Source organism: Pleurodeles waltl, chromosome 8 (assembly GCF_031143425.1).
Source record: "Pleurodeles waltl isolate 20211129_DDA chromosome 8, aPleWal1.hap1.20221129, whole genome shotgun sequence".
In the NCBI taxonomy this organism is placed as follows: domain Eukaryota; kingdom Metazoa; phylum Chordata; class Amphibia; order Caudata; family Salamandridae; genus Pleurodeles; species Pleurodeles waltl.
The window spans coordinates 180,032,259-180,055,124 of record NC_090447.1 but is presented as its reverse complement, the minus strand read 5'-3'; the positions used below and the strand labels follow the sequence as shown (position 1 = coordinate 180,055,124).

The window sequence follows — 22,866 nt, the reverse complement described above, 5'->3', positions numbered from 1 at the left end:
TAGGTGTTTAGTGTTCTGAGGTCTAGGATTGGTCTCAGTGTTTTGTCCTTTTTTGGTATTAGGAAGTACAGTGAATAAACTCCTGTGTTTATTTGTGTTTTTGGTACTAGTTCTATTGCGTTCTATTGCAATAATGCTTGAACTTCTATTTCCAGAAGGTCTGAATGTTGTTTTGATCAATTCTGTGCTTTTGGTGGTATGTTTGGAGGGATTTGTAGAAATTCTATGCAATAACCATGTTGTATTATTGCTAAGACCCAAGCGTCTGTAGTTATTTCCTCCCATGCTTGGTAATACTGACCTATTCTTCCCCCCACTGGTGTTGTGTGGAGGGGATGAGTGACATGTGAGTCACTGTTTGGTTGTAGGGGTTTTGGGGCTTTGAAATTTTCCCCTATTCCTAGGGAATTGTCCTCTGTATTGGCCCCGAAAGCCTCCCCTTTGGTATTGTCCCTGGTAGCTGGACGGTGTTGCCTATGAGGTGCTGGCTTGGTGTGGCCTGACCCCAAAACCCTCCTCTAAAGGTTGTTTTGCGGAAGGTGCTGTAAGTGCCTGTGCTCTGCGGGGAGTAGAGTGCACCCATGGCTTTAGCAGTGTCAGTGTCCTTTTTGAGTTTCTCAATTGCCGTGTCCACTTCTGGTCCGAACAGTTGTTTCTCATTGAATGGCATATTGAGCACTACCTGCTGTATCTCTGGTTTAAAACCAGACGTTCGTAGCCATGAGTGCCTTCTTATAGTCACAGATGTGTTAATTGTTCTTGCAGCTGTGTCCGCTGCATCCACAGAGGAGCGTATCTGATTATTAGATATGTTCTGTCCTTCCTCAACCACTTGTTACGCCCTTTTTTGTAGCTCTTTGGGTAGATGCTCAATGAGGTGTTGCATCTCGTCCCAATGGGCTCTGTCATAGCGCGCAAGTAGTGCTTGAGAGTTAGCGATGCGCCACTGGTTTGCAGCTTGTACTGCGACTCTCTTTCCGGCTGCATCGAACTTGCGGCTCTCTTTATCTGGGGGTGGTGCATCCCCAGATGTGTGGGAGTTGGCTCTCTTGCGAGCTGCTCCTACTACGACGGAATCTGGTGGCAGCTGTGAGGTGATGAAAACAGGGTCTGTGGGAGGTGCTTTATATTTCTTATCCACTCTTGGTGTTATTGCTCTACTCTTGACCGGCTCCTTGAAGATTTCCTTTGCGTGCCGAAGCATTCCTGGGAGCATAGGCAGGCTTTGGTAGGAGCTATGGGTGGAGGAGAGGGTGTTGAATAAGAAATCATCCTCGACTGGTTCCGAGTGTAGGGACACGTTGTGGAACTCTGCTGCTCTAGCCACCACTTGTGAGTATGCTGTGCTATCTTCCGGTGGTGAGGGCTTTGTAGGATACGCCTCTGGACTGTTGTCCGACACTGGGGCGTCGTATAAGTCCCAAGCGTCTTGGTCCTGGTCACCTTGGCTCATGGTGGTGTGAGCCGGGGAATGTGATGGAGTTTGTGCCGGTGAAACGTTAGTTACAGGTGGAGGAGAGGGTGGCGGAGTTACCTTTTTCACCATTTTCGTTTGTGGTGCTTGGTCTGACTGAAACTCCAATCTCCTTTTTCTCCTAATAGGGGGAAGGGTGCTTATTTTCCCTGTTCCTTCCTGTATAAAGATACATTTCTGAGTGTGGTCCACTTCGGTGGATTGCAACTCTTCCTCAAATCTATGCTTTCGCAGCTGAGAGGACAGTGATTGCTCCTCTGAATAGGAACCGGTAGTTGGGTCGGTTGCGGGTCGTTTTGGCACCGAAACCCTGTCTGTACTCTTTTTCGGCTCCGAGGTGACCTTCTTTTTTGGAGTCGAACCCTCTCGGCGTCGATCTTCCTCTGTGCCGCTGTCTCTGCGTCAAGCAGTTTCGGCTCCGCTATCTCGGCGTCGACGTTTTTCAGCAGCACTTTCTCGGTCCCGAGAAGGCTGCGTGCCGGTGTCTCGACCGGAGTCGGACGATCTCGGCACCATTTCGGCCTTTTTCGGTGCCGATGGTCGGTCACCGAATTTATGGGTCGAGCCATGGCCTGGTGGCAGTGGCGTCCCCTGGGCCTTGTCACTTTTCTTGTGTGCTGGCTTCGACGTCTTACTCACAGTTTTTTGTTCGTCGAATTCCTCGGAGTCAGAGTCATGGATCGAGAAGGTTCCTTCTTCCTCTTGTTCCTCGAACTCTCGGTGAGCTGTCGGCGTGGACGCCATCTGCAGTCTTCTGGCTCGACGGTCACGGAGTGTTTTTCGGGACCGGAACGCACGACAGGCCTCGCAAGTCTCTTCACTGTGCTCAGGCGACAGGCACAGGTTACAGACCAAATGTTGGTCTGTATACGGGTATTTGTTGTGGCATTTAGGACAGAAACGGAACGGGGTCCGTTCCATCAGCGTTGTTTCACACGCGGTCGGGCCGACCAGGCCCCGACGGGGATCGAAAACTACCCCGAAGGGTACCGGAGCTCTTCACTCTTCGATTCGATGTTGATTCTAACTAAGCCGATCCCGAACGCAACAATACCGATGTAATTTTCCGATATTTAGCTAACTTTCCGTTCCGAAACCCGGAGCGAAAGGAACACGTCCGAACCCGATGGCGGAAAGAAAACAATCGAAGATGGAGTCGACGCCCATGCGCAATGGAGACAAAGAGGAGTCCCTCGGTCCCGTGACTCGAAAGACTTCTTCGAAGAAAAACAACTTGTAACACTCCGACCCAACACCAGATGGCGGGCTATGCACAACATGTGTATCTACAGCGACAGATGCCATCGAACACTGTGATACAAGGATTTTTTTTTTTTTTTTTAAGAAATCAGGGCTATCAAAAGTCACACAATAGAGCTTGCCAAAGCAGGGGGCAATCTAAAGAATGAGGCTCTTCCTCCCCTGCGTCTATGTTCAATATATGGGACAATGTCAGCACTTTAGCCTGGCTTCTAAAACCTCTAGCTTGCGGGTGTCTTGGCGACTTTACATTCTAGGTAGCTTGGAGCAAGGAAGCCAAACAGCCTGGTAGAATGAGATAAGATGTGCCCTTACAGTTTCACAGTTTGCTAATCTGTGTACAGTTCATTTGTTCATATGCAGTGGATGTATCACAAGCAGCAGAAATTGCAAAGGATGATCTCCAATAAACTGGGTGCACATAAGAAACAAAGTCTGAGGGAGTAGCAGGTACCTATGTGGGTGCTCTATGAGACTGAGTGCAAACAAAGTATTTTTTAACAACTGTAAAGGATTCCCATTTTGGTAACAGAAGATATATTATTATAGTAGCCTGGCAAGCTTTGGAGATGAACCAATATCAGAGGTTACAGGTTAGCAATAACACTGAAGTATAGATCTCTTTATGCTGCAGTTTGCTTTACTATAGCTAAATCATTGGACTCAGGGAAAGGAGAGGCTATTTTTGAGTGCTTAAGAAAAAAGGATATTTTTCCACTCACTTGTGAAAAGTGCCTGAGCCCATCTTACTTCTATGGCCTTTGCTTATTTGGAGACTGCTGTTCTTATCAGTTTTCACTAAGCTTTTTATGACACTAAGGGAGTCTCCACGTAATAGTCCAATTTCTGAAAGAAGTCCATCGCAAAGAAAAAAAGGTTGCTAGCTCTAGGGGAAAAGAGTCACTTGCCAACTGGAAAGTGTAATACAGGTGCAATTCCTAGAATAAGAGGCTTGTTGCTTCAACCAGCACCTACTTAGCACGCACACACTGAAGGTTTATAGTACAAAGGGTGTAGGAAGTTGGCTCTGTATGTGCTATTTCAAAGTAAGGAATAGCATGCACAGAGTCCAAGGGTTCCCCTTAGAGGTAAAATAGTGGTAAAAATAGATAATACTAATGCTCTATTTTGTGGTAGTGTGGTCGAGCAGTAGGCTTATCCAAGGAGTAGTGTTAAGCATTTGTTGTACATACACATAGACAATAAATGAGGTACACACACTCAGAGACAAATCCAGCCAATAGGTTTTTGTATAGAAAAATATCTTTTCTTAGTTTATTTTAAGAACCACAGGTTCAAATTCTACATGTAATATCTCATTCGAAAGGTATTGCAGGTAAGTACTTTAGGAACTTCAAATCATCAAAATTGCATGTATACTTTTCAAGTTATTGACAAATAGCTGTTTTAAAAGTGGACACTTAGTGCAATTTTCACAGTTCCTAGGGGAGGTAAGTATTGGTTAGGTTAACCAGGTAAGTAAGACACTTACAGGGCTTAGTTCTTGGTCCAAGGTAGCCCACCGTTGGGGGTTCAGAGCAACCCCAAAGTCACCACACCAGCAGCGCAGGGCCGGTCAGGTGCAGAGTTCAAAGTGGTGCCCAAAACGCATAGGCTAGAATGGAGAGAAGGGGGTGCCCCGGTTCCGGTCTGCTTGCAGGTAAGTACCCGCGTCTTCGGAGGGCAGACCAGGGGGGTTTTGTAGGGCACCGGGGGGGGGACAAGTCCACACAGAAATTTCACCCTCAGCGGCGCGGGGGCGGCCGGGTGCAGTGTAGGAACAAGCGTCGGGTTCGCAATGTTAGTCTATGAGAGATCTCGGGATCTCTTCAGCGCTGCAGGCAGGCAAGGGGGGGATTCCTCGGGGAAACCTCCACTTGGGCAAGGGAGAGGGACTCCTGGGGGTCACTTCTCCAGTGAAAGTCCGGTCCTTCAGGTCCTGGGGGCTGCGGGTGCAGGGTCTCTCCCAGGCGTCGGGACTTTAGGTTCAAAGAGTCGCGGTCAGGGGAAGCCTCGGGATTCCCTCTGCAGGCGGCGCTGTGGGGGCTCAGGGGGGACAGGTTTTGGTACTCACAGTATCAGAGTAGTCCTGGGGTCCCTCCTGAGGCGTCGGATCTCCACCAGTCGAGTCGGGGTCGCCGGGTGCAGTGTTGCAAGTCTCACGCTTCTTGCGGGGAGCTTGCAGGGTTCTTTAAAGCTGCTGGAAACAAAGTTGCAGCTTTTCTTGGAGCAGGTCCGCTGTCCTCGGGAGTTTCTTGTCTTTTCGAAGCAGGGGCAGTCCTCAGAGGGTGTCGAGGTCGCTGGTCCCTTCGGAAGGCGTCGCTGGAGCAGGATCTTTGGAAGGCAGGAGACAGGCCGGTGAGTTTCTGGAGCCAAGGCAGTTGTCGTCTTCTGGTCTTCCGCTGCAGGGGTTTTCAGCTGGGCAGTCCTTCTTCTTGTTGCAGGAATCTAATTTTCTAGGGTTCAGGGTAGCCCTTAAATACTAAATTTAAGGGCGTGTTTAGGTCTGGGGGGTTAGTAGCCAATGGCTACTAGCCCTGAGGGTGGGTACACCCTCTTTGTGCCTCCTCCCAAGGGGAGGGGGTCACAATCCTAACCCTATTGGGGGAATCCTCCATCTGCAAGATGGAGGATTTCTAAAAGTTAGAATCACCTCAGCTCAGGACACCTTAGGGGCTGTCCTGACTGGCCAGTGACTCCTCCTTGTTATTCTCATTATTTTCTCCGGCCTTGCCGCCAAAAGTGGGGCCTGGCCGGAGGGGGCGGGCAACTCCACTAGCTGGAGTGTCCTGCTGGGTTGGCACAAAGGAGGTGAGCCTTTGAGGCTCACCGCCAGGTGTGACAATTCCTGCCTGGGAGAGGTGTTAGCATCTCCACCCAGTGCAGGCTTTGTTACTGGCCTCAGAGTGACAAAGGCACTCTCCCCATGGGGCCAGCAACATGTCTCGGTTTGTGGCAGGCTGCTAAAACTAGTCAGCCTACACAGATAGTCGGTTAAGTTTCAGGGGGCACCTCTAAGGTGCCCTCTGTGGTGTATTTTACAATAAAATGTACACTGGCATCAGTGTGCATTTATTGTGCTGAGAAGTTTGATACCAAACTTCCCAGTTTTCAGTGTAGCCATTATGGTGCTGTGGAGTTCGTGTTTGACAGACTCCCAGACCATATACTCTTATGGCTACCCTGCACTTACAATGTCTAAGGTTTTGTTTAGACACTGTAGGGGTACCATGCTCATGCACTGGTACCCTCACCTATGGTATAGTGCACCCTGCCTTAGGGCTGTAAGGCCTGCTAGAGGGGTGTCTTACCTATACTGCATAGGCAGTGAGAGGCTGGCATGGCACCCTGAGGGGAGTGCCATGTCGACTTACTCGTTTTGTCCTCACTAGCACACACAAGCTGGTAAGCAGTGTGTCTGTGCTGAGTGAGAGGTCTCCAGGGTGGCATAAGACATGCTGCAGCCCTTAGAGACCTTCCTGGGCATCAGGGCCCTTGGTACTAGAAGTACCAGTTACAAGGGACTTATCTGGATGCCAGGGTCTGCCAATTGTGGGTACAAAAGTACAGGTTAGGGAAAGAACACTGGTGCTGGGGCCTGGTTAGCAGGCCTCAGCACACTTTCAATTGTAAACATAGCATCAGCAAAGGCAAAAAGTCAGGGGGCAACCATGCCAAGGAGGCATTTCCTTACACAACCCCCCCCCAAACGAAAGAGGATGAGACTAACCTTTCCCAAGAGAGTCTTCATTTTCTAAGTGGAAGAACCTGGAAAGGCCATCTGCATTGGCATGGGCAGTCCCAGGTCTGTGTTCCACTATAAAGTCCATTCCCTGTAGGGAGATGGACCACCTCAACAGTTTAGGATTTTCACCTTTCATTTGCATCAGCCATTTGAGAGGTCTGTGGTCAGTTTGAACTAGGAAGTGAGTCCCAAAGAGGTATGGTCTCAGCTTCTTCAGGGACCAGACCACAGCAAAGGCCTCCCTCTCAATGGCACTCCAACGCTGCTCCCTGGGGAGTAACCTCCTGCTAATGAAAGCAACAGGCTGGTCAAGGCCATCATCATTTGTTTGGGACAAAACTGCCCCTATCCCATGTTCAGAGGCATCAGTCTGCACAATGAACTGCTTAGAATAATCTGGAGCTTTGAGAACTGGTGCTGAGCACATTGCCTGTTTCAGGGTGTCAAAGGCCTGTTGGCAGTCCACAGTCCAGTTCACTTTCTTGGGCATTTTCTTGGAGGTGAGCTCAGTGAGGGCTGTCACAATGGATCCATATCCCTTCACAAACCTCCGGTAGTACCCAGTCAAGCCAAGGAATGCCCTGACTTGAGTCTGGGTTTTTGGAGCTACCCAGTCCAGAATAGTCTGGATCTTGGGTTGGAGTGGCTGAACTTGGCCTCCACCTACAAGGTGTCCCAAGTAAACCACAGTTCCCTGCCCTATCTGGCATTTGGATGCCTTGATAGAGAGGCCTGCAGATTGCAGAGCCTTCAAAACCTTCCTCAGGTGGACCAGGTGATCCTGCCAGGTGGAGCTAAAGACAGCAATATCATCAAGATAAGCTGTGCTAAAGGACTCCAAGCCAGCAAGGACTTGATTCACCAACCTTTGGAAGGTGGCAGGGGCATTCTTTAAACCAAAGGGCATAACAGTAAACTGATAATGCCCATCAGGTGTGGAGAATGCTGTCTTTTCTTTTGCTCCAGGTGCCATTTTTATTTGCCAGTACCCTGCTGTCAAGTCAAAGGTACTTAGGAATTTGGCAGCACCTAATTTATCAATGAGCTCATCAGCTCTTGGAATTGGATGAGCATCTGTCTTGGTGACAGAATTGAGCCCTCTGTAGTCCACACAAAACCTCATCTCTTTCTTTCCATCTGTGGTGTGAGGTTTGGGGACTAAGACCACTGGGCTAGCCCAGGGGCTGTCAGAGCGCTCAATGACTCCCAATTCCAGCATCTTGTGGACTTCCACCTTGATGCTTTCCTTAACATGGTCAGACTGTCTAAAGATTTTGTTCTTGACAGGCATGCTGTCTCCTGTGTCCACATCATGGGTACACAGGTGTGTCTGACCAGGGGTTAAGGAGAAGAGTTCAGGAAACTGTTGTAGGACTCTCCTACAATCAGCTTGCTGTTGGCCAGAGAGGGTGTCTGAGTAGATCACTCCATCTACTGTACCATCTTTTGGGTCTGATGACAGAAGATCAGGGAGAGGTTCACTCTCTGCCTCCTGATCCTCATCTGTTACCATCAACAGATTGACATCAGCCCTGTCGTGGAAGAGCTTAAGGCGGTTTACATGGATCACCCTTTTGGGGCTCCTGCTTGTGCCCAGGTCCACCAAGTAGGTGACCTGACTCTTCCTCTCTAGTACTGGGTAAGGGCCACTCCATTTGTCCTGGAGTGCCCTGGGAGCCACAGGCTCCAGAACCCAGACTTTCTGCCCTGGTTGGAACTCAACCAGTGCAGCCTTTTGGTCATACCAAAACTTCTGGAGCTGTTGGCTGGCCTCAAGGTTTTTGGTTGCCTTTTCCATGTACTCTGCCATTCTAGAGCGAAGGCCAAGTACATAGTCCACTATGTCCTGTTTAGGCTCATGGAGAGGTCTCTCCCAGCCTTCTTTAACAAGGGCAAGTGGTCCCCTTACAGGATGACCAAACAGAAGTTCAAAGGGTGAGAACCCTACTCCCTTCTGTGGTACCTCCCTGTAAGCGAAAAGCAGACATGGCAGGAGGACATCCCATCTCCTTTTGAGTTTTTCTGGGAGCCCCATGATCATGCCTTTTAATGTCTTGTTGAATCTCTCAACTAAGCCATTAGTTTGTGGATGGTAAGGTGTAGTGAATTTATAAGTCACTCCACACTCATTCCACATGTGCTTTAGGTATGCTGACATGAAGTTGGTACCTCTGTCAGACACCACCTCCTTAGGGAAACCCACTCTGGTAAAGATACCAATGAGGGCCTTGGCTACTGCAGGGGCAGTAGTCGACCTAAGGGGAATAGCTTCAGGATACCTGGTAGCATGATCCACTACTACCAGGATATACATATTTCCTGAGGCTGTGGGAGGTTCCAGTGGACCAACTATGTCCACACCCACTCTTTCAAAGGGCACCCCCACCACTGGAAGTGGAATGAGGGGGGCCTTTGGGTGCCCACCTGTCTTACCACTGGCTTGACAGGTGGGGCAGGAGAGGCAAAACTCCTTAACCATGTTGGACATATTGGGCCAGTAGAAGTGGTTGACTAACCTCTCCCACGTCTTGGTTTGTCCCAAATGTCCAGCAAGGGGAATGTCATGGGCCAATGTTAGGATGAACTCTCTGAACAGCTGAGGCACTACCACTCTCCTAGTGGCACCAGGTTTGGGGTCTCTGGCCTCAGTGTACAGGAGCCCATCTTCCCAATAGACCCTATGTGTTCCATTTTTCTTGCCTTTGGACTCTTCAGCAGCTTGCTGCCTAAGGCCTTCAAGAGAGGGACAGGTTTCTTGTCCCTTACACAGCTCTTCCCTTGAGGGTCCCCCTGGGCCTAAGAGCTCAACCTGATAAGGTTCAAGTTCCAAAGGCTCAGTTCCCTCAGAGGGCAGAACTTCTTCCTGAGAAGAGAGGTTCCCTTTCTTTTGCTGTGTTGCAGTTGGTTTCCCAACTGACTTTCCTGTTCTCTTGGTAGGCTGGGCCATTTTTCCAAACTCCAGCTCTACTTTTTCACCCTGTGCCTTGCATTGTGCTCTCGTTTTCACACACACCAGTTCAGGGATACCCAGCATTGCTGCATGGGTTTTTAGCTCTACCTCAGCCCATGCTGAGGACTCCAGGTCATTTCCAAGCAGACAGTCCACCGGGATATTTGAGGAGACCACCACCTGTTTCAGGCCATTGACCCCTCCCCATTCTAAAGTAACCATTGCCATGGGATGTACTTTTCTCTGATTGTCAGCGTTGGTGACTGTGTAAGTTTTTCCAGTCAGGTATTGGCCAGGGGAAACCAGTTTTTCTGTCACCATGGTGACACTGGCACCTGTATCCCTCAGGCCCTCTATTCTAGTCCCATTAACTAAGAGTTGCTGTCTGTATTTTTGCATGTTAGGCGGCCAGACAGCTAGTGTGGCTAAATCCACCCCACCCTCAGAAACTAGAGTAGCTTCAGTGTGGACCCTGATTTGCTCTGGGCACACTGTTGATCCCACTTGGAGACTAGCCATACCAGTGTTACCTGGATGGGAGTTTGGAGTGGAACCTTTCTTGGGACAGGCCTTGTCTCCAGTTTGGTGTCCATGCTGTTTACAGCTATGACACCAGGCCTTTTTGGGATCAAAGTTTTTACCCTTGTACCCATTGTTTTGTGAAGAGGCTCTGGGCCCACCCTCCTGTGCAGGTTTTTGGGGGCCTGTAGAAGACTCTTTACTATTTTTAGTTTTGGTTGTCTCATCACCCTTCTGCTGGGGAGTCTTTGTGACCCCTTTCTTTTGGTCACCCCCTGTTGAAGTCTTGGACACCCTTGTCTTGACCCAATGGTCCGCCTTCTTTCCCAATTCTTGGGGAGAAATTGGTCCTAGGTCTACCAGATGCTGATGCAGTTTATCATTGAAACAATTACTTAACAGGTGTTCTTTCACAAATAAATTGTACAGCCCATCATAATTACTTACACCACTGCCTTGAATCCAACCATCTAGTGTTTTCACTGAGTAGTCAACAAAGTCAACCCAGGTCTGGCTCGAGGATTTTTGAGCCCCCCTGAACCTAATCCTGTACTCCTCAGTGGAGAATCCAAAGCCCTCAATCAGGGTACCCTTCATGAGGTCATAAGATTCTGCATCTTGTCCAGAGAGTGTGAGGAGTCTATCCCTACACTTTCCTGTGAACATTTCCCAAAGGAGAGCACCCCAGTGAGATCTGTTCACTTTTCTGGTTACACAAGCCCTCTCAAAAGCTGTGAACCATTTGGTGATGTCATCACCATCTTCATATTTAGTTACAATCCCTTTGGGGATTTTCAACATGTCAGGAGAATCTCTGACCCTATTTATGTTGCTGCCACCATTGATGGGTCCTAGGCCCATCTCTTGTCTTTCCCTCTCTATGGCTAGGATCTGTCTTTCCAAAGCCAATCTTTTGGCCATCCTGGCTAACTGGATGTCCTCTTCACTGGAGTTATCCTCAGTGATTTCAAAGTTGTTGGTCCCTCCTGTGAGGGAACCAGCATCCCTGACTATTATTTGTGGAGTCAGGGCTTGAGAAGCCCTGCTCTCCCTAAGTAGGACTGGAGGGGGGGAATTTCCCTCCAAGTCACTATCTTCATCCTCTGAGTTGCCATCCTCAGAGGGGTTGGCCTTTTCAAACTCTGCCAAAAGCTCCTGGAGCTGTACTTTGGTAGGTTTGGGGCCCATTGCTATTTTCTTTAGTTTACAGAGTGACCTTAGCTCTCTCATCTGTAGATGGAGGTAAGGTGTGGTGTCGAGTTCCACCACATTCACATCTGTGCTAGACATTATGCTTCTAAAAGTTGGAATACTTTTTAAGAAACTAAAACTGGTTCTAGAATCTAATTCAAACTTTTACAAACTTTTAAACTCTAAAAGAAATGCTAAACAGTATCTAACACAAGGCCCTAGCAGGTCTTTTAAGAATTTAGAAAACTTTTCAAATTGCAAAAATCAATTTCTAATGACAATTTTGGAATTTGTCGTGTGATCAGGTATTGGCTGAGTAGTCCAGCAAATGCAAAGTCTTGTACCCCACCGCTGATCCACCAATGTAGGAAGTTGGCTCTGTATGTGCTATTTCAAAGTAAGGAATAGCATGCACAGAGTCCAAGGGTTCCCCTTAGAGGTAAAATAGTGGTAAAAATAGATAATACTAATGCTCTATTTTGTGGTAGTGTGGTCGAGCAGTAGGCTTATCCAAGGAGTAGTGTTAAGCATTTGTTGTACATACACATAGACAATAAATGAGGTACACACACTCAGAGACAAATCAAGCCAATAGGTTTTTGTATAGAAAAATATCTTTTCTTAGTTTATTTTAAGAACCACAGGTTCAAATTCTACATGTAATATCTCATTCGAAAGGTATTGCAGGTAAGTACTTTAGGAACTTCAAATCATCAAAATTGCATGTATACTTTTCAAGTTATTGACAAATAGCTGTTTTAAAAGTGGACACTTAGTGCAATTTTCACAGTTCCTAGGGGAGGTAAGTATTGGTTAGGTTAACCAGGTAAGTAAGACACTTACAGGGCTTAGTTCTTGGTCCAAGGTAGCCCACCGTTGGGGGTTCAGAGCAACCCCAAAGTCACCACACCAGCAGCGCAGGGCCGGTCAGGTGCAGAGTTCAAAGTGGTGCCCAAAACGCATAGGCTAGAATGGAGAGAAGGGGGTGCCCCGGTTCCGGTCTGCTTGCAGGTAAGTACCCGCGTCTTCGGAGGGCAGACCAGGGGGGTTTTGTAGGGCACCGGGGGGGACACAAGTCCACACAGAAATTTCACCCTCAGCGGCGCGGGGGCGGCCGGGTGCAGTGTAGGAACAAGCGTCGGGTTCGCAATGTTAGTCTATGAGAGATCTCGGGATCTCTTCAGCGCTGCAGGCAGGCAAGGGGGGGATTCCTCGGGGAAACCTCCACTTGGGCAAGGGAGAGGGACTCCTGGGGGTCACTTCTCCAGTGAAAGTCCGGTCCTTCAGGTCCTGGGGGCTGCGGGTGCAGGGTCTCTCCCAGGCGTCGGGACTTTAGGTTCAAAGAGTCGCGGTCAGGGGAAGCCTCGGGATTCCCTCTGCAGGCGGCGCTGTGGGGGCTCAGGGGGGACAGGTTTTGGTACTCACAGTATCAGAGTAGTCCTGGGGTCCCTCCTGAGGCGTCGGATCTCCACCAGTCGAGTCGGGGTCGCCGGGTGCAGTGTTGCAAGTCTCACGCTTCTTGCGGGGAGCTTGCAGGGTTCTTTAAAGCTGCTGGAAACAAAGTTGCAGCTTTTCTTGGAGCAGGTCCGCTGTCCTCGGGAGTTTCTTGTCTTTTCGAAGCAGGGGCAGTCCTCAGAGGGTGTCGAGGTCGCTGGTCCCTTCGGAAGGCGTCGCTGGAGCAGGATCTTTGGAAGGCAGGAGACAGGCCGGTGAGTTTCTGGAGCCAAGGCAGTTGTCGTCTTCTGGTCTTCCGCTGCAGGGGTTTTCAGCTGGGCAGTCCTTCTTCTTGTTGCAGGAATCTAATTTTCTAGGGTTCAGGGTAGCCCTTAAATACTAAATTTAAGGGCGTGTTTAGGTCTGGGGGGTTAGTAGCCAATGGCTACTAGCCCTGAGGGTGGGTACACCCTCTTTGTGCCTCCTCCCAAGGGGAGGGGGTCACAATCCTAACCCTATTGGGGGAATCCTCCATCTGCAAGATGGAGGATTTCTAAAAGTTAGAATCACCTCAGCTCAGGACACCTTAGGGGCTGTCCTGACTGGCCAGTGACTCCTCCTTGTTATTCTCATTATTTTCTCCGGCCTTGCCGCCAAAAGTGGGACCTGGCCGGAGGGGGCGGGCAACTCCACTAGCTGGAGTGTCCTGCTGGGTTGGCACAAAGGAGGTGAGCCTTTGAGGCTCACCGCCAGGTGTGACAATTCCTGCCTGGGAGAGGTGTTAGCATCTCCACCCAGTGCAGGCTTTGTTACTGGCCTCAGAGTGACAAAGGCACTCTCCCCATGGGGCCAGCAACATGTCTCGGTTTGTGGCAGGCTGCTAAAACTAGTCAGCCTACACAGATAGTCGGTTAAGTTTCAGGGGGCACCTCTAAGGTGCCCTCTGTGGTGTATTTTACAATAAAATGTACACTGGCATCAGTGTGCATTTATTGTGCTGAGAAGTTTGATACCAAACTTCCCAGTTTTCAGTGTAGCCATTATGGTGCTGTGGAGTTCGTGTTTGACAGACTCCCAGACCATATACTCTTATGGCTACCCTGCACTTACAATGTCTAAGGTTTTGTTTAGACACTGTAGGGGTACCATGCTCATGCACTGGTACCCTCACCTATGGTATAGTGCACCCTGCCTTAGGGCTGTAAGGCCTGCTAGAGGGGTGTCTTACCTATACTGCATAGGCAGTGAGAGGCTGGCATGGCACCCTGAGGGGAGTGCCATGTCGACTTACTCGTTTTGTCCTCACTAGCACACACAAGCTGGTAAGCAGTGTGTCTGTGCTGAGTGAGAGGTCTCCAGGGTGGCATAAGACATGCTGCAGCCCTTAGAGACCTTCCTGGGCATCAGGGCCCTTGGTACTAGAAGTACCAGTTACAAGGGACTTATCTGGATGCCAGGGTCTGCCAATTGTGGGTACAAAAGTACAGGTTAGGGAAAGAACACTGGTGCTGGGGCCTGGTTAGCAGGCCTCAGCACACTTTCAATTGTAAACATAGCATCAGCAAAGGCAAAAAGTCAGGGGGCAACCATGCCAAGGAGGCATTTCCTTACAAAGGGGTTTAAGACAAAAAAGAATGCACCTTAATTAAAACAAATAAAAAAGAGCCTACAAAAAATTCACTGAATCCCCATTTAATTAACATGACAGGAAGGATGCAGTTTCAAATGGCATACGAAAAATGGAAAACGCACAGAAGTAAATATTAGTGACCAGGGGAGCAAAGTATGTGCATTGATGTGAGTTAATGTTACTTCAGTACATGTTTCTGATACAATCCAGTTAGGTGGAAATTTAGGGCACCGAACATAGGCAGTAGAAACTGATAAAACAACTAAACAAATTTTAAAAACAGTTTCCAACCGTGTTCCAAATTAAAGTGAGTAGAATCTGTTGATGTCTCTTCATCATCAGTGGAAAAGCCTTCAAGATGATCTGCAATCTTCCCAGCGATTTCCCTGGCTTGTCTGCGACGTGTCCTAAATAAGTGACAAATGTAAATTTATTTTAACAGCAGCAACTCGGAAGACAACAGCTAGTGAGTGCCTTTAGAGAAAAGAAGTAAGACTCTTATTATTACTTTTACTTATTGTTGAAAAGTATAGTGTGTACCTTCTAGCTTCTCTCTCGGCCACCCTACGTTGTTTGGCGTGCTCTTGAAAAAGTGTACGATCCCGTCCAAAAGAATCTAAATTTGGTGCCATCACAGCTTTATCTGCAAGAGGATATTAAATGAAAACAGAAATTAACACACTGGAGAAGCAACATAAAAATGATACTTCTGATCAAGATTACGTATAAAGGTTTATCTTTTCTCAATCCTGTGACATTCTATAGATTTCTAAAACTTGGAGCCAAACAGGATCACCTCTTATAAACCATGGGTAAAAGAGTGTTGTTGTATATTCAATATTATTTTTGTTTGCCAAACTGTTAATAGATAGCACTGAAATCCATATCATGTTAAATTAAATTGTTGGTTTACATATAATTATCTGGGATTGAACTCTCCCAACGATTTGATGTTATCATCAAGCAGGAATTTTAACAAATAGAGAACGCAGAGCACAGAAAGTCAGACTTCAACAAACTAGGACTAGAACAATTTTTAAGGCCTATATTCCAGGTCATTTCTGATGCGAACCAGAAGGATTGAACATTTTATAGTGCTGAATATTAAGCCCCAACTAAAACAATTTAGTATTTCTGCTTGCATCTGAGATAATTTGTTCTTATTAGAGCATGTGTGTGAGCGTGATTAAGAGAGAAAGGGATAGAGAAGACATCTTACCCATCACTTTCTTAGCTTCAACAAAAATAAAGAAATGGTCGTTAACTCATAGTGCCATGAAAGACTATTTTGTATAATTTTCCAGCAGTATATTTACATCTTTAGGAGGGCAATTCTATTCAACCTCTCAGCCTCTAGTTTTTAATTTTCTGATCAATGCACAATTACATTCATCTATAATAGTATAGAATTTATTTTGGGAGTGGTGTAATTCTAGGAGAGTAACCTTTCGGTTCCTACAAAAAGCAAGAGGGACAGGTCCAATATCCAAGCTGATTAAAAAAGGGATTAGAACTGCACACCCTATTAGGTACAAATGATAAGCAATAGCGTAAAGCCTGAGATTTCACTAGCAAAGTCAGGAGATTTTGTTTAGAAACGCGGCTTTAACAGATAAGCTTTCAGGCGTTTTCTGACGTGTAAGCAATTGGCTTGGATGTCAGTGATTAACAGACTGCATTCCAATTTCAGACCTTGTGGCCCCAGCCTCTCCCTCAGCAGTTCATCCAGTTGAACAACTGTTCTGAGGATACTAACAAGATGATTTACTGTAGCAAAGCTGGTAGCCCAGCAAGTAGTTCATGAAGGCTCACCCATTATTTAAATGGACTACTTTCAAGTTTCATGATCCTACTGGACAATTTATCAGCTAACTGTATCTGGTGAAATTAGATAAGAAACGTCAGCTGGGAGAAAGGACCAGTGAGCTAACCGTATGCCTCTGGCAAATGAGGTGCTATGGAAGTTATTAGTTAGAACCCCTGGCAAGACAGTCATCCTTCTGAGACAGGTACCCAGAGCACCATAAATTAGTAACTGTAACACTGGTCTTTTAAAGTGCTTAGAAAGATCAGAAGTGAGATGTTAAAACTAAAGCGCTACTTACCTGTAACACAGACCTATATGATCAGAGGTATCCATTAAATTCTGAAACACTGACTATCTGCACAAATGGATGAGAACATAAACACCCATAAGAGGAGAGGGAACAAATGCTCCAAATACAAGCAAAAAACAACTCTGAAGGCAACAATTTCTTTCCATTTTTTTACTGTTTAAAACATCTGTGTAAGCGAAGCAATCAAAACATTAAAAATGCTGACCAAAAATTGTCCTCTCTCACATGTTAATGGGAAAAAAATAGATGGAAAGGGTCCCAGTAGAATGCAGCCTGACAGAGAAAAAACGGTCTGTCTGCTGTAAGGTTGACCATGTTACACCATAATCCCAGCATACATAATAAAAGCTTGCCTACGTTCATTTACACCACCACCTGAAAGACACAGTACCTCTGCCTCCACTGCTGTGGTTGCAACGATAAAGAGTGAGAATAGTTTATGAATTTAACGAAGATAAACTTGGTAGAAAACTTGTGCTATTGGTAAGTAATGTTTTCTTCCTTATCAAAGGCTCTTCACTAAGTCACAAGGAAATGAAATATATGAACATGGCAAGAACACCTAGCAATGCCTGCAACCTCCAGCTTACAAACAGCCCTGGAGAGGATGCTAGGAACCATTGTGAGGCTCTATGCAGAATTGAAGCAGTCTTTTAGTTGGGGGTGCCAAAGGCACATAATGTGCTTGCCAGGTACCAGATGAGCTGTGAAGTAGATCACAGCAAAGGAGCCTAACCAAGATGCCAAAGGTTTATGACCATATCACATCAAAGCCGCTCACATGGCTTATCTCCTGTTCCCCCACGTTGGAAGACAACCCTGGACAAATGTTGCAAATAAGGCTAATCACATCAGCAATCAACACCATGACTGCAACAGAGGCGGAACGTGTGCTCATAATCCATCCAGTCCAGTTCCTAGATGTCCTGCACGTCGTTAATTCACAACGTTGATGCTGCATGGCAGCCATGGGGAAGGCAGGAGTGGGTAACCTGTATGTGTTGATATCACTATGAAGCCAGTTAGTACTATTACAACAGTGTCCACAACAGTAAAAGCATTGATGTCATTTGTGATCATGTGAGAAGTGTAGGTGATATTTACGGTTTCACTAGCATACAATAACTGCACAATTTCAATGATCCTATTATTTGCTATGGGACCATAAGGGCACCTTCACTGTATTAAAAAAAAACAAAAAAAAACAAAAAAAAAAAAAAACATATTGTAATATATTATGAGCAACAATTGTTAGAATCCATTTTGAATTGATTCGTTTCTTTTACACGTGTAAGTTTGAGCTTTTTTGTCTCTGAACGCACTGTCTATCACATATGTTATCTTATGTATATTTGTTTAAGTAAAATAAGCATGGTTCCACACCATAGGCTTGCAGCTGGTTTCTTTCCCTAACTGGGGCACGGTACTCATTATAATTATGTGTTCAAAATAACTAACTGACCTCGGCTGTTGTATTTTGGGGAGGGAAAGGCTGATATCTATACCTTTGAACCACGCAATCCTTTGAAGGGTCTCAAGAATGTGGGGAGTCAGGCAGCTGCAGAGGGGAGGCAAGGACAAAGCTGGGAATGGAACCGGTGTGTGGAAAACTGATTAACTCCCTAAAATATCTGTATGACGTATATCATTATTTACACACTTTATGTATCCTTTGATGTAGGAGTATAAATATCACTGTTAAACGCTTCATGTTAGCACACTTTACTTCGGGCCTGGGATGCCAGTGGTAAACCTGTCCTCTTTGCTGCAGCAAAAATAAACAGACCTTTGGTCATTGATTTTTCACTCCGGCTCTCCGTGTCAAAAACTCCTTTGTAAATGCATTTGTAAGTATCTGCAAATATGTGCATTTGACACAATAACCACGACTTACTTTTCACAAAGATTTTTTCAGCAAGTTTTTGATGATATTTAATGATAGGCGACAACCATACTGATTTGATATACCGTACAGAACCTTCAACAGTTTGCAGCAGGGTGTGAGCACATGGCCTGCCTGACCTCTGGACAGGCCATAGTGACCCCCCCCCCCCAAAAAAACAACTTGCCCACAATGCAGCATTTAGTTATGTTCAGCAGATTCTAGGAGCTTGGTCTGGCTGCAGGGCTCGACCCGCACCACCATGTCAGTGGAAGAAATACATGGGCTTTACTCAAGAGACAGTAGGTGCAAGCCTGTACCAGGAAGCACACCATCAGTTGTGCTGTGCTTGGTCATTTGGCGTATGCAGTCACTTCAGTGGTCAACAGAAGGTGGGGGTCCTACATCAGCCCAAAGTCACTGTGCAGGCAGTGCATTGCTTTTAGCCATGCGCAGCAAGCTTTTGTTGTTTGACCGGGCCCATCCACTACAGCTTTTAGTTCTGAACACTGTCTGAGCAAAGACTTCACCTCATTAGTGGCAGTTTAACAAGGAAGTACATCAAAAATCAACAAAAGATGATCAGTCACCCATTGATAAGAGCCTTCAACTGCGCAGCAACAGATGCCATCATGTCTGGAGTAACTTTTGATCTATAACTACTCAAGGTACACAGTTCAGAGAAAAGACACACCACACCCAATAAAAGAGGAGTGTCCACAGGTCATCGAACATCACAGAGTCAGAAGCAAGAGCCCTCACTCACCAATTGGTGACATGCTTCATCATTAGGCAATGCTCCTCATCAAGCAGGCACTGCAATACCGGACGGGCCCTGGGGGCAGAGGGTGCGACTCTTTGCTGGAGATCCTTTGTTCAAGATAGCAGAGATGAGTGCAAAGTGAAGAGGACTAGAAGAAGTGGAATTAAAATTGACTATAGACTATTTTACTAAGGACAAACAGATGGGAACCTATGTCAAAATTAAAACCATGGGAGGGAAAAATGTATGGAGTAGTGTCCAAATTTTCCTAGATGAAATGGAAAAGGAAGAAAAGGAGAAACCTAAGGGCTCCCCATCTAATAACTCAGCGAAGGAAAACCCAAACCTGTACGAAACCCACAATATACACTACAGAGATCACGATCAACATGTTTCTCATCCTATTAGTTCCTACAGATCTGGTGGTGATTAAGAAACCTAGTCCTCACTAAGAAGGTGAAAATACTCAAGTAAATAGGCTATACCTAACTAGCAAATTGAAAAGAAATTACTCCTGATGGTGATGACCTAAAAAAGATAAAACAAACATTTTTAGAAAACTGTGGACATACCTCGTTTGACAAATGGGGTCTACATGCACTATCATTGGTGAAGGGGTGAGACCAAAGCACCTCTCGACAACACAGTGATTGGAAAGTGCAGTGTAATTAAGAAGGTGCAGTGAAAAGGACAAAGTGAGTATTATGCTTAATAGCTTGAGCATTCTCTTACCCTCCTAGTTTCCAGAACAGGCCCCTTGGGAAAACATGGATGCTACTACTTCTCTGCAGCCAAATTTCTGAGAGGATAAATCATACAAAGATGCCACATTCAACGGTGTAAGTCAATGTATCTTTCGGAGATTCAAACTCTGTCCATATTGAGACATGGGTCAGATCTGCCCCGCTATTTGATAAGAAAGCACGCATATCTCAGGCCACTTAAATAACTTCCTAACCCTTAGTCCCAGGGTTAAAGAACTGCAGGACACCCACCGTCTGATTCCGTTGGTGGGACTAAAGTTGAATGTACAGTATCCAGATGATTAACAGAGTCAAGCTTGATGTATCCTAAACCAGTTCCAATGACCGAACTAACCCTGAAATCTTTTGGACATTAGTTTCTTTTGACCTGCCCGATTTAGGGCCAATGTTTCTTTTTTGTTAAGATCGGCTGATTATTCCACAGATGTAGGATTATGTGGCAAATCTATTATGATGCAGAAAACAGCAGGGCAGCAGAATTGTGTTATTTCAGTGGCCGTTATTATAGGCCACAGGTTCTTTTGTGAAAACTGACACTAGACAAAAATGGACTAGTGGACGATAGAACAAATTTGTCTTAGGCAGTGGTTTTTAGCCTGTGGTCTCAGGACACCCGTGGGGTATGCAAAGCCTACTCAGGGGGTCCATGGTTGGTTAGAAAATAAATAATATTAACAGATTAATAAAGTGTATATACATAAACCAGTAAAGAGTAAAACTGAACCTTTTAGAACGTTCTGTAACTATGAAGGAACTCGAGATTGACAACTAAAAATTAAATTAGTCTCTTCAGATTGGTTCGTGGGAGCAGTGCAAGTGCAAACAGAACATAGTAAGGACATTAAGTGGGCTCAATTGAATTTAGAAAAACTCCAAGATTCCCATTCAAATTAACATTTTGATTTTTATGTATGTTTCTGAATTAGATACAATATTTAATCCTTTGTATATATATTTGATGAATGCTTGTTGCTGTATTTTTGTGTATTGTTTTTTGGTTTAAATCATTGAAAATGCTTAGGCTGGGGTCCATGGTTTTCCGAAATGGCTCAGTGGGGTCCCGGGATTCCAGTAATGATAAAGTTGGGGTAAAGGAGTCAGCAGGTTAAGAACCACTGGTCTAGGGAACTATGGGGGGTTTTACGGTTGCCAGGGCCAAAAGTGCAATTCTTCTTCCAAATGATAAAGATGCTTCTGTGGATAGGGACGGCTGATGTCTGTATTCACGAAAGTGGATTATTATGTGGTATGGTTGTGAGACCTCACCATGTATTAATGTCAATCTCATCCGGCCCAGTTAAGTTCTTTAATAGAACCCTTAGCTTAGTCCTAGGTAGCTGCACACAGCAATCAGACTTAATCAAATGAAGTGTAAAGCATTTAGAAGTATCAAAAAAGTAGATAAGAAAAAAAGGAACTAAAAATCCGACACCAATTTATAAAAATAGCGTTATTTTGATTTTTAAATAGACACCCAAAAGGTAAGTAAATCACTGTAGTACAGGAGAAATGTAGTAAGACGTAAGCGGTTTAGAGGTTTTAAACCAATTGGCTGAAATGGCTATTTCTCTTCGCATCGACAGGCCACATCGGGCTGGGAGCTAGTCAAAAGGACCACTTCTGGGGACGGCAGTCTCAGGGTCCTCTTTGTATTTTTATCCTTCACCGCGGTCCTGATGCTGGGGATACGCGATGCAGTGAGTGTTTCTAGGGCAACCCAAGTATCTACAAACATAGTGGGTCGTCTCTCAACCACCCAGGGTGCACCAGAGGAGGACAGTGCAGTTCTTGTCACCACTGGTCAACAGGTCTCCTGATTACAAAGGTCTTAGCCGTTCGTTAGAGTTAAGTAAATCTTTCTTTTTGGTGGACCAAGGTAGTAAAAAGCTGGCTATCTAGGTAGTGTACAGAATGTAAGGGGTGACTATGCAAATAGTCCAGACAACGCTTATTGGTTTAGAGGGGTTAATGTAATTCCAAATGCTCTCTTCTGTGGTAGTGTGGGCAAGCAGTTTAGACTTAGAGGGTAGGGTAGTGCTAAGCATTTGTTGAACTCAGTCTCTAATCAAGAAACTCAAGAGCAAAGATTAGAAAAAATAGTTATTTTATAAAATGTTTCAACACCAAAACACCTTCAAAGAAGGTAAGTACAGTTGCAGTATATTAATTAGTATAAGAAACCAGTTCACTCAAAGCGCTTTTAGGCAGTAAAGGACTTCCTTTGGATAAAGTAAATTTACTGCATAGGGGTCTTTGCAGTCACTTCTGGGGGGGTCCCCTTTAGGTCGCAGGATGTTGGAGACAAGGTCATAAGTAACACCAGCAGTTCAGTTTTTATCTTCCCTGAGTTGTTCTGGTGTAGAGGTATTGGATAGGTCAGGTCCCTTGCGCACTGCATGGTTGGCTAAGAGGGGCCACAAGCTAATATGGTAGGGAGGGAGACAAGTTTGGGAGCTCAACAGGGGAGGGGTTGTGTGAACTCTGTCAGTAGGGGTCCTGGTTTCAAGGTAACACAGCTGGTTGTTGAGGACCCGGGACTTAAGAGTTCAGGTGCAGCAGGTTTTGTTCACAGGGTGCTCTTGAGTCAAAACGCCCACAATTCTTGGGTGGGCCTGTGGAGAAGCTGGCCTGGTGTGTGGTGGGTGCCTGAGGTACTTACACCTTATACCAGGTATCCCGTATTAGTGTAGGCAGTGTCTAGATGCCAGGCTCTCTATAGAGGTAGCTGTGGATGAGCAGCCAAGACTTATCTAGGAGACATGCAAAGCTCATGCAATAGCACTGTAGTCGCACAGCACTTACACACATGAAAGAAAACACTCAGTGTTACGAAAATAAAGGGTCTTTATTACATTAACACAGTACCAAAACATTAAATAGGCAACCCTCCAATAGGAGGTAAGTAAACACACTAAATATGTACACTAGATGTAGGATGTTGGCTCTGTATGTGTTATTTCAAAGTAAGAAATAACATGCAGAGTCCAAGGGTTCCCCTTAGAGGTAAGATAGTGGCAAAAAGAGATAATACTAATGCTCTATTTTGTGGTAGTGTGGTCAAGCAGTAGGCTTATCAAAGGAGTAGTGTTAAGCATTTGTTGTACATACACACAGGCAATAAATGAGGAGAACACACT

General features: G+C 46.0%; 1 protein-coding gene across 1 annotated transcript in view; it reads right to left on the bottom strand.

Annotated features, from left to right (window-relative positions):
• Positions 1-22,866, bottom strand: part of PAXBP1 (PAX3 and PAX7 binding protein 1) — a 336,981-nt gene that overhangs the window by 208,318 nt on the left and 105,797 nt on the right. The window contains exons 9-10 of the mRNA XM_069204024.1: positions 14,744-14,846; positions 14,495-14,610 (exon numbers count right to left, since the gene is read on the bottom strand). Coding sequence (XP_069060125.1) covers positions 14,495-14,610; positions 14,744-14,846 — 219 coding nt within the window. The remainder of the gene's footprint in view (positions 1-14,494; positions 14,611-14,743; positions 14,847-22,866) is intronic.